Raw genomic sequence first — 11,276 nt, 5'->3', positions numbered from 1 at the left:
AGACAATCGTGTCCTCAGCCGCCAGCCCTCTCCGCATGCACCTCCGCACCTTTGTATTTACTTCAGCACTGCACCTCCTCTGAGTCTCGGTATGTTTTTCTCTTTCCTCTAGTTTTAGAAATTCCACTCAGCCAGCCTTCCTGTGGTTCTGGATGATGTCTGTTATGTCTTTTAGTTGTATTTTTGAAGTGGTTGTGCGAGGCAGCAATCTCCAGTGTTTACCTATGCCGCCATCTTGGTTTCTCTCGCTATGTGCTCTGGACTGGAATCAAACCCATGAACCTTCAGTCCCCAGGCTGATGCTCTAACCATTGAGCAAAACCAGCCAGGGCTAAAAATGTATTGTCATAAAAAGAACTAGTGTTATTTCTTTAGGAAGGGGGAAAACTATTACTGAAATGTAACTGGTTTTTTTTCTTTTTAAAAAAATATTCTTTATTGTTTAAAGCAGTGGTTCTCAACCTTCCTAACGCCGAGACCCCTTAATACAGTTCCTCATGTTGTGGCGACCCCCAATTTCATTGTTACAAATTGAACATAATTAAAGCATAGTGATTAATCACAAAACAATATGTAATTATATATGTGTTTTTCGATGCTCTATCCACTGAGCAAAACCGGTTAGGGCCACAGTTTTTTTAATCCACTCATCTGCTGATGGACACTTGGGCTGTTTCCAGGTCTTAACTGTTGCAAATTACGCTGCTATGAACATAGGGGTGCATGTATTCTTTCTGATTGGTGTTTTGGATTTCTTAGGATATATTCCTAGAAGTAGGATCACTGGGTCAAATGCCTGTCTCATTTTTAAATTTTTGAGGAAACTCCTTATTGTTTTCCATAGTGGCTGCACCAGTCTACATTTCCACCAGCGGTGTACTGGGGTTCCCTTTTCTCCACATCCTCACTACCACTTGTTTTTCATGATTTCTTCGAATTCTTCCATTACTACTCTTCCAAGTCTTAGCCTCCTCTTGATTTCTTTGAGTAGCAAGAAGCAATCCTTTAATTAACCATACTTGGTCATCTACCCATAGCTGCTTTAATGATTCACTTTTAAAGATGGGAGTGATTCTGAGTTCCCAATTATTAAGAGTTTGAAAGAAGTTGAGAACCACAAACCTGGATGGTTATAAGTGATCATTACTTATTTGAATAAATGAACCTTGTTTGAAAAGCTAACGCAAAAAAATTTTAAAAATATATGTTTTTAATGATTTTTAGAGAGAGAACGTGAGGATTGAGGAGAGAGAAACATCATTGATCGGCTGCCTCCTGCATGCCCCCTCCCAGAATTAACCAGTGACCTCTTGGTTCATAGGTCAATGCTCCACCACTGAGCAACACCAGCTGAGCTAAAAATAAAACTATTTTTATCATTTCCTATATGAGTTTGATTTTTATCTGTCAGAAAATAGGGCTATTAAAGAAGATAAAGTACATTGTAGACTTGTTCGTTTTATCTCTTGAAACAGATAAAATAAACAGATACTCTTAAATTAGTTCATTTTAGTATTCCTAGGCTTTGATCAGGATGTAGTCTGGAAATCACTGGCATGGAGGACTTGAATGTGATACATTTTTTGTGCCAACAGTGTCTTTTATATTCTATATTTTTAGTCGCAAAAGTGGCAGTTGACATTTTACTTTTGTGTAATCGGTGGGATCAAGTGTATAAATTATTTCATTGCTGTGATCCTTATACATTTTTTGTAGTTGGTTTGAATTTTTTTTGGGCTGAATAGATTGTAACTTGGGGGCAAGTTGGAAAGCCAACAAGAACTGATTGTGGTTAGTTGCTTAGAATGCTTACATGTTCTGTTTTTGTATATAAATACTCTGACAACAAACATAGTATGTAAAGTATGTAAATAAAGGTGCTATTGCTTATTTTAATGATCTTTCTTAACCTGACTTTTTTAATGTTACTTTTTTTAGAGATCAAGAAGCGGCAATGTAAGGTTCTGTTTGAGTACATTCCACAAAATGATGATGAACTGGAGTTGAAAGTGGGAGATATTATTGATATTAATGATGAGGTAAGGAAAACGTGTTAGAGATCAAGCAGCAGTTAGAATTAATGCTCTGGATATCAGAAAAATGCTTTGTAAGGATGTTAATTTTTTGTAACAGTTTTTTGCAAGTTTATTTGCAGGTTTTCTTTTTTAATAAAAATTTTAAGATACAGACTTTAAAATGAATCTTTAATGACTTAATATCTCATTGTCTTATATGTAGAAATAAAATTTCACTCATCCTTGCTATATCTAATATTTGGGTACTGTATTTGTTGACTTTAGGAAGACAAAACCTTGTTAAACTAAAAATTAATGTAATCTAAGTGGTTAAGAATATAAATAAACCTTTCCTTTGATTCTGAATTCACTTTAGGTACAAAGCAGTAAAATAGAAGGAATTTTACCTTTTACATAGTAAAGGAATACTTTAAAAAGAATCTTTAAAAAGCTTTGCATGGTTTGAATTATCACATTGAAATATTGCCCAAAAACATGTTTCCCTCATTTTAATGTTTTAGAATGATTATTTAAAAATATTTTAGCCCTAGCCAGCTTGGCTCAGTGGATAGAGCCTCAGCCCTAAGACTGAAGGGTCCCAGGTTGGATTCTGGTCAAAGGCACATACCTCGGTTGCAGGCTCTATCCCTGGCCCTGGTCAGGGGCATGTGCGGGAGGCAACCAGTTGATGTGTCTAACATTGATGTTTCTCTGTCTCTTCTCCCTCCCTTCCACTCTGTCTAAAAATCATTGGAAAAATATCCTCAGGGGGGATTAATGACAACAACAAAAGTAATAATTTCACATCTCTGCTTTTACCATTAAAGGAATATTAAAGTTTTACTTGGCAGTTGAAATTCTCATTTTCAGAGTATATGTTTTGATATCATATAGTGCCACAGGGATTGATATTGTGTCCTAACATGTAATGTAGTTTATCACTTAGGTTTATGTTAAGTTCAATGTCTTTATACAAAGGGCAATTCTGTTTTATTTCTACTAGTTGGCAATGATAATAATGTTTATTGAGCCTATATTATGCCTAAAAAAATGTTTTACATGTATTATTTCCTTTAAATTTTTAAACTACCTAGAGATAGGAATTTTTATCCCAGTTTTACATATGAAGAGATTGAGTCATAGAAGATAAGTGATTGTTCCATTTACTGTTGTGGTAAAGACAGGTTCATGGGTGTGTGGGTCTGGAATTCAGATAGGGTACAGTAAGGATGACTTGTGTCTGTTGTTTGATGTCTTGGGGCCTCCACTGGAAAGATTCAAGGCTGAGTGCTTGTGGAATCATGGGAAGGCCTCTTCACTCACATTTCTGGTGCTTAGAAGACTTGAAGGTTAGGACTGACTGTGGAGAGCCTTTATGTAGCTTCTCCATCAGGATTGCCTTTTTTCTGTAGTTGGGGGAGGTCTCATAATAGTTGGACTTATTACATGGCAGTTTAGAGTTCTTTTTTTTTTTTTTAAATATATTTTATTGATTTTTTACAGAGAGGAAGGAAGAGGGATAGAGAGTTAGAAACATCGATGAGAGAGAAACATCGATCAGCTGCCTCCTGCACACTCCCTACTGGGTATGTGCCCGCAACCAAGGTACATGCCCTTGACCGGAATCGAACCTGGGACCTTTGAGTCCGCAGGCCGACGCTCTATCCACTGAGCCAAACCGGTTAGGGCAGTTTAGAGTTCTTAAAGTGTAAGCATTTCAGCAAACATAACCTTTTATAATCTAACTTTCACCACATTCTGTTGGTTACAAGCAAGATTGCAGGGGTTGGGACAAAGGCCACCACTTCTTGGTGGGAGGAATGTGTTAAGTTTATTTTGTAGGTGAGCATATGGGGTAGATTTTGTTTCAGACATCTTTGCCCAAGTTCATATGCCTGGCATGCAGAGGAGCTAGAACAGCCTTGGGCAAACTACGGCCCGCGGGCCGAATCCGGCCCGTTTGAAATGAATAAAACTAAAAAAAAAAAAGACCGTACCCTTTTATGTAATGATGTTTACTTTGAATTTATATTAGTTCACACAAACACTCCATCCATGCTTTTGTTCCGGCCCTCCGGTCCAGTTTAAGAACCCATTGTGGCCCTCGAGTCAAAAAGTTTGCCCACCCCTGAGCTAGAATCTGAATCCACACAGTCTGCTTTTGAATCAGTGTTCTTTACCACCATACTACCTACCTCTTAAGAATTCCTTAATTAATAGGAATTATTATAGGGTTAGTTACCTAAGTACCCAGTTGCTGCCAATTTGGGATTCCAGGTGTAGATAATAATTTTTTGATGTTTACCTCTTTGTTGTGCCTGTTCAGTTTGGTCTACTTTCACAATTGAGTCCCCCTGAAAATGCTCAGGTTTTAGATTTTGGTTTACTTCTGAGCTTTTTCTCCTCCTTATGTGCCTCTTAGTACCTTGTAGTTATAATGCACCAAGCCAACTGTCCCTCCTTTCGGGTGTATGGATGCCTTCGAGCAGGGATCTCAAGTTAATCTTTGAGCACCCACTCCTACAACTAGGTAAAGAGGTTGGCTACTCAAAATTATTCATCAACAGAATCAAGTGCCTTTATTATTGGTATTTTTTTCTAGTCTTTTTAAAATATCTAATTATAGTGAAGAAAAGGTTCACTTTAACCAAACAGCTTGTTTCAAAACCTAATAAGGGATCGACTTTTTACTAGTGATATTCCCTTTAATGTGTTTCTATACATAACATTAAAAATTAACCTGAAAAAAAATACTATTAAGTAACTTCATGAAAATTTAGTATCTTTGTTAGTGAATATAGATTTTTCTAAAGAGTTTGGTTTCTGAGGATATTTCTGGTTGTGGTGGAGGCAGTGTTTAGTAGAGCCTGAAATCTTGACTTTTAAAAGTAAATGTTTCTTTTTTATACTTGGGTTAAGACTTGCTATTCAAGTAAAAGGCTGAGGAATTTCATGTGTCTATTATTCTAATATTCATCAAACTTTTTCCAAATCAAAAATTTACAAATACTTAAATATTATGTCATAATTACAAACCAAGGCTCAGTAGTCTTTAAAAGAGTAAGATTCCAGAAGGAAACTATTTTCTTGCTATTAATACATTATTCTTGGTTATCTGATACTTTTATGAAAATTTTTTCTTTATAGATTACAAGTTCTCATAACAAATGTTGCAAAGTGCTGTTGATGTGGTTAATCCAATCTATTTAGATTTAATCTACGTAGAATATATTTTCCCATTGTATTTTCTTATAGGTTTAAAGGAATTATTTTGCATTACTAACTTTGTGCTCATGTACTTCTGTAGCTTAAATTTTTCCATAGGGGGAAGATTCTCATTTAGGAGAAGTTTTTTTTTAATTTTTGAGTTGTGAACTCTTTCAGGTAGAAGAAGGCTGGTGGAGTGGAACCCTGAACAATAAGTTGGGACTGTTTCCCTCAAATTTTGTGAAAGAATTAGAGATAACAGATGATGGTGAAACTCATGAAGCCCAGGAGGATTCAGGTAAACTCAAAAATTTTTTAATAGATTTAAATAAACTTATATATCAGTTAGTGTTTATTTTATATTTTTTTGAATCTCTTTTTTTACTTTTGAACTGTGAGCTTTGGTTTATCTACTTTAAGAAAAAAACCCACCAACAATAACTTATGACAGGGTCTCAAAATGAACTATGTAGGCAAAATAACAATGTTTTTTCCTCTGATGTCTGCTTTAGCTTGAAGTAAACCTATAGTACTGTACTCTGATTGTGAAGTGATAATACTTATCTTATTTCTTCCCACTTAAGATATGCTTACATACAGTTTTTTTAAATACATATTTTTATTGATTTCAGAGAGGAAGGGAGAGGGAGAGAAAGATAGAAACATCAGTGATAAGAGAGAATCATTTATTGCCTGCCTCCTGCCCGCCCCCCCATTGGGGATCGAGCCTGTAACCCAAGCATGTGCCCTGATGGATGAATCAAACCATGACCTCCTGGTTCATTGGTGGATGCTCAACCACTGAGCGACACTGGCCAGGCTTTATACAGTTTTGATCTGATTTTGCAAATAGCCTATCCACAATTTTAGAAATTCCTCAAGTCAAAGGTGCTGAAGTCAGTCTTCAGTGCAGATACTGATTCCATTGAAAGATAGAAAATCATTGAGATAGGAATAAGTAGAGGACTCATAACAAATAGACTTAGTATTTTACGTTACACTTATTTGAGAATGATTGGTACCAGTTCTGAAGTCAAAACTTACGTTTTAAGGATGTATAGTAACCATTAGAGAACAAACAAGTCCTGAAAACATCTGGCTTAAATTTAATGGTACACTTACTCCATAGCAGACTTTCCCCTGATTTACTTTAGCTCCATATTGTTATTTCTTATGTTTTATAGCTATTGGATCCTCTGATATTTGTTCTTAACATTAGAATATGGTATTAATTAAAACTTATCTTGAAATGATTTTTATAATGCTATATAAATTGAGCCCTTAAAATATGTACAAAATTTAAAGTCCAAGTGGGACCATTAGCAAAAAAAATCAAATTTAAATTTGGATGTAGATTATTATTTTTATAATTGTAAATATTTTGGGCTTTTTTCTCGCATTGTTTAGCCTTATTTGAATTTTAGTAACCTTGCAGTTATATCTGTTAAAAATACACTTCCTTGCTTGTTTAACCCGTTTACAATAACAAGCGTCTAAATGTGGAGCTTTGTGATTATGGGGTGGTAAGACAGCGGTTTAAGTGCACTATAATTCCTGTTTTTTTAAACTCTAGGTTTTAGGCAGAGAATATTTGAATATTGATTTGAATGCCAGGAAGTGAGTGTGCTATAAAGATTTTAGAACTTTAGTGATAAAAGTATATAATCCTTTAAGTTTTAATTTAAGAGTTTGATCTTATACATTAAAGAATTGACCTTCACTCTTCCTGTGTCCTAACAAAGTGTAATAGCCTCTGTTTATAATTGGTATTTTAACAGTCTTTTTAGGTAGTAGTGTGTATTTCTAGTAGCTGTTATAGGAATTATAGTTGACTATATATTATGAAATGTTATTTTTTACTTTTAGTATTGTAATGCCATATCCACCACAATTTGATTGTTTTACATAGTTTCTCCTTACCCTCTTTTCATTTAGTAGAGCTCTTCTGTTCTTTTCTTTTAATCAATAAACTGAAATAAATGGGATAATGTTCTTGGTTCCACCAGTTAAACTCTAGCTATTACTGTTAAGATAATTCTGATTCTAGACAAAAGCTAGACAATATTTCCTGATCCTTCATGGATAATTTATTTTTATGCCCTCAGTTTTTATTGAAGGACCATAGAATAAAAGTTATAAGAGCCACTATTACATTTTTATAGGAGTGTGGTAAATTCATAATTTGTTCTGTTCTGCAAAATCTCCATTTATGTCTAATAAGTATCTTAAATTTAAGATGGTCAGAACTGATCTTCTGTCCTTTTCTTGGCACCCAGATCTGCTCTAGACAGTCTTTTTATCCAAGTTAATGACAACTCCATCTCTCTCTTACTTAGATCAAAGACTTGGATTCACCTTTTACTCTTCTTTTTAATCTTACACTCTACTTGTCACCTACTAAATAAATGTGCAGAATCTATTTTCTTTTACTACCTCCACTGCTGCTACCCTGGTGTAAGTTTTATTTTGCTGTATAATTGTAACAGCCTGTTATTTGCCATTACTTTCCTTCTGAATGTTCAGGTGCTCACTTCTAGTAATTACGTATTTTAAGAAGCCAGGAACATTTTAGTCTCACAGCCTTTGTACTTGCTGTATATCTTTGGGAATGTTCTTCGAGATCTCCTTATGGCTTTTGGTCTGATTTCAATAGTCTGCTCAGAAGTCACCTTTTCAGTTAGGCCTTTCCTTATAGCTCTGGATAAAACAGCCAAAAGCTCCCATCCTCCACTCTAATTTCCTTTTCTTCTTTGATCTTTGACATATTTGTTATTGGTCCTTATTAATTTTCTTATTGACTGTGTACCCTTGTGTTAAATATACATTTTGTTTTGTTCATTGCTGTATATCCAGTTTCTAGAACATTGACACATTGATGCTCAATGAATGAATGAATGAATGAATAGTTTTTGTGGTTTACAGAGAACTTTTCAAACATTTTGTCATGTTAAAATCTCATAACTTTGGAGGAGATTAGTTCACTCCTGTTTTAAAGGTGAAGAAATTGTAACTCTGAGATTATTTATCCATGGAGTGGTAAAAGTCACAATTGGAATTCTGTTCTGATCTTTTAAATTCACTATGCTATTTATCATGTGGGGGTATGGATATTAGATGATTCTCATTATTTTATCCCTTTGTTTGCCTGTTGTCTTTTAATTTTAAAAAATCATGCCTGTAGAATTGTCTTCTCATATACTTTTATTCCTATGCAAATTATGAGCAGTGATATCAGTGGCATTTCCCATGGAGTCAATGTATCCTTAAATCTAAATTTGAAAGTCAATGCCAGTGAAGGAAAATTCCTAATATAAATTTAATTAATTCAAAATTCATATATTTGTTTATTCAATATATTGAGTGCTTATTGGTGAGCATATTGTGCAAGGTTCTGAGAATACAGTAGTGAGCAACATAGGCATGATTCTTCTCCATATTTGAAGCTTTTGGTCCTTTGGGAAAGAAAAGACTTAAACAAGTGATTATAATTCCACATGAGAAATGTTTGTGACAGAAACTTTAGGGTGCTATAGATGTATGTTAGAGAAACCAAAGTTAGCAGGGTATGAGGGACTGCGCCCTAGAGGAAGTTACAGATTGAGATCCCAAAATAGGTAGGAGATCCCTAGGCAAGTTTGTGACAGAAGATACAGAAAGAGCATAGTATTTTCAAGATCCTGAAAGAGATTCAATTCAGAGGGATTGTAGAGTGTATAGTTGGATGTGGTGAGTGTTGAGGCTGGAGAAATTTTTGGGTCAGGTTTAAGAAAACAATGCAAAAATGCTAAATCCAGGCACCAAGAGTGAAATGATTAGATTGTTTTTAGATAGATTGGTTTGGTTGCATTGTTGAAAGTAGTTTGGAGAAGAGTAAAGACTAGATGAGGAGATTAGCTGAGAATGTTTTGATAATTAAGGTAGAAATAGTATCAGTTTAAACTAGAGGAGTGATCATAGGAATGAAGAAGCATGGGTAAAATAGGAGCTAAATAGGTGATATAAAGAACTGCACCATGTGATGATGGGAACTGTGAATGATTGAGAAGGAAGAGCCAGTGACTACCAGGATTTTGGCTCAAGAAGCTTTGTTGTTGAATCATTACACTAAAATGTTTAAAATGGTTTTGGGGTCATCTAGAATTACATTCAAATGTTGGCTTTGTTACCGTGGCCTTGGGAAAGTTCCTAACATCTCTTTGCCTAGTTTACTTATTTTCAAAATGAGGAGTAATAATGCTAATGTTAAGCCTATGGGTAGTTATACAAATTAGATACAATTCATGTATAGTGCTTAGAAAGTGCCTGGTACAGAATAAGCCCGGAATAAATGGTACTACCATTTTAATTATTACTCATTGCTTTCTTACTGTTAAATATCAATGAGCTGATAATCACGGATTTTTAGGAAAATTATTCTTAAATTTTCTTTGATGATTTACTCTAGAACTTAATTTCTTAGATTATAAGGCCTTTGAGAATTTGTTATGAGCTGTGCTTTTTTTACCCAGAAAAATGAACTGAAAAAATATCCACACTTTTCCTTGGGGCTGGTCATGGACTCATTGAGGCCTCTGAATAAGAACCTTTGCTACTGAGCAAGAATGTAGAAACAACTTTCTTATTCATATAACATTAGACTTTCTTTAATTTTTTTTTACCATTAAATGGAAAATTTCATGGACTTACGTTACTTTATCCATGAGTTAAAAAGACAGATCTTGAACTGTTGACTTTTTAAGATAAAATTTTTTTAATATTACCAGTTTTTGTATTTGGAAACTACTACTTTTAAAAATGATTAACTTTATCTCTTTTAATGCTTAAGGTCTTACATTTCATATCTTTGCCCAAAGCTGTAAATTTTAAAAAATACATATTTTTGTTGATTTCAGAGAGGAAGGGAAAGGGAGAGATAGAAACATTAATGGTGAGAGAGAATCATCAATTGACTGCCTCCTGCACACCTCACCCTGGGGATTGAGCCGGTAACTCTGACATGTGCCCTGCCTGGCAATCGAACCCTGACCTCCTGGTTCATGGGTTAATGCAGCGGTTCTCAACCTGTGGGTCACGGCCCCTTTGTGGGTAGAACGACCCTTTCACAGGGGTCGCCTAAGACCAATGGAAAACACATATATAATTACATATTGTTTTTGTGATTAATCACTATGCTTTAATTATGTTCAGTTTGTAACAAAGAAAATACATCCTGCATATCAGATATTTACATTACGATTCATAACTAGCAAAATTACAGTTATGAAGTAGCAACGAAAATCATTTTATGGTTGGGGATCATCACAACATGAGGAACTGTATTAAAGGGTCGTGGCACTGGGAAGGTTGAGAACCACTGGGTTAATGCTCAACCACTGAGCCACACTGGCTGGGCACAGAAGCTGTAAATTTGACATGCTCTTGTTAAGGATTTTGTATATTATGATTTCTTGGATTTCTTAATTAGCATTTTACTAATTGAAAATACCTAAATTGTTATTGTTTCACACAACATCCAGAAAAACATCAGGATAAAGTATATCTTACTCTTTGGAATATGTTAGTGCTCAGTCATTTAATTTATTATTTTTATTTGACATTTTTTATTAGGAGGCATATAATGTAAACACTATGGAAGGCAGGGGGAGTATCAAGATTTTCTTGTCATTCTTCAAAAACGAATTATTCTTTCAGAATCTGTTTGGACTGGGCCCACCTTATCTTTCCCCTCTCAGGGGAATGGGAATGAAACTGCACCCGGATCGGTGACACAGCCAAAGAAAATTCGAGGGATTGGATTTGGAGATATTTTTAAAGAAGGCTCTGTGAAACTTAGGACAAGAGCATCCAGTAGTGAAACAGAAGAGAAAAAATCAGAAAAGCCCTCAATCATACAGTCACTAGGATCCAGAACTCAGAACACGTAGATAACAAAATCAGACACTGAAGGTAAAACAAAAGCTAAGGAATATTGTAGAGCGTTATTTGCCTATGAAGGTACTAATGAAGATGAACTTACTTTTAAAGAGGGAGACATAATCCACTTGATAAGTAAGG

The 11,276-nt window shown here is 34.9% G+C and overlaps 1 protein-coding gene across 1 annotated transcript in view; it reads left to right on the top strand.

Annotated features, from left to right (window-relative positions):
• Nucleotides 1-11,276, top strand: part of CD2AP (CD2-associated protein) — a 123,341-nt gene that overhangs the window by 65,530 nt on the left and 46,535 nt on the right. Inside the window, 3 exon segments of the mRNA XM_014535406.1 lie at nt 1,939-2,039; nt 5,400-5,520; nt 10,914-11,103. Of these exon segments, the coding sequence (XP_014390892.1) occupies nt 1,939-2,039; nt 5,400-5,520; nt 10,914-11,103 (412 nt within the window).

This window comes from Myotis brandtii, unplaced genomic scaffold (genome assembly GCF_000412655.1).
Source record: "Myotis brandtii unplaced genomic scaffold, ASM41265v1 scaffold143, whole genome shotgun sequence".
NCBI classification, from domain to species: domain Eukaryota; kingdom Metazoa; phylum Chordata; class Mammalia; order Chiroptera; family Vespertilionidae; genus Myotis; species Myotis brandtii.
Note: the sequence above shows the minus strand (reverse complement) of the source record. Positions and strands in the feature narration are given on the sequence as shown.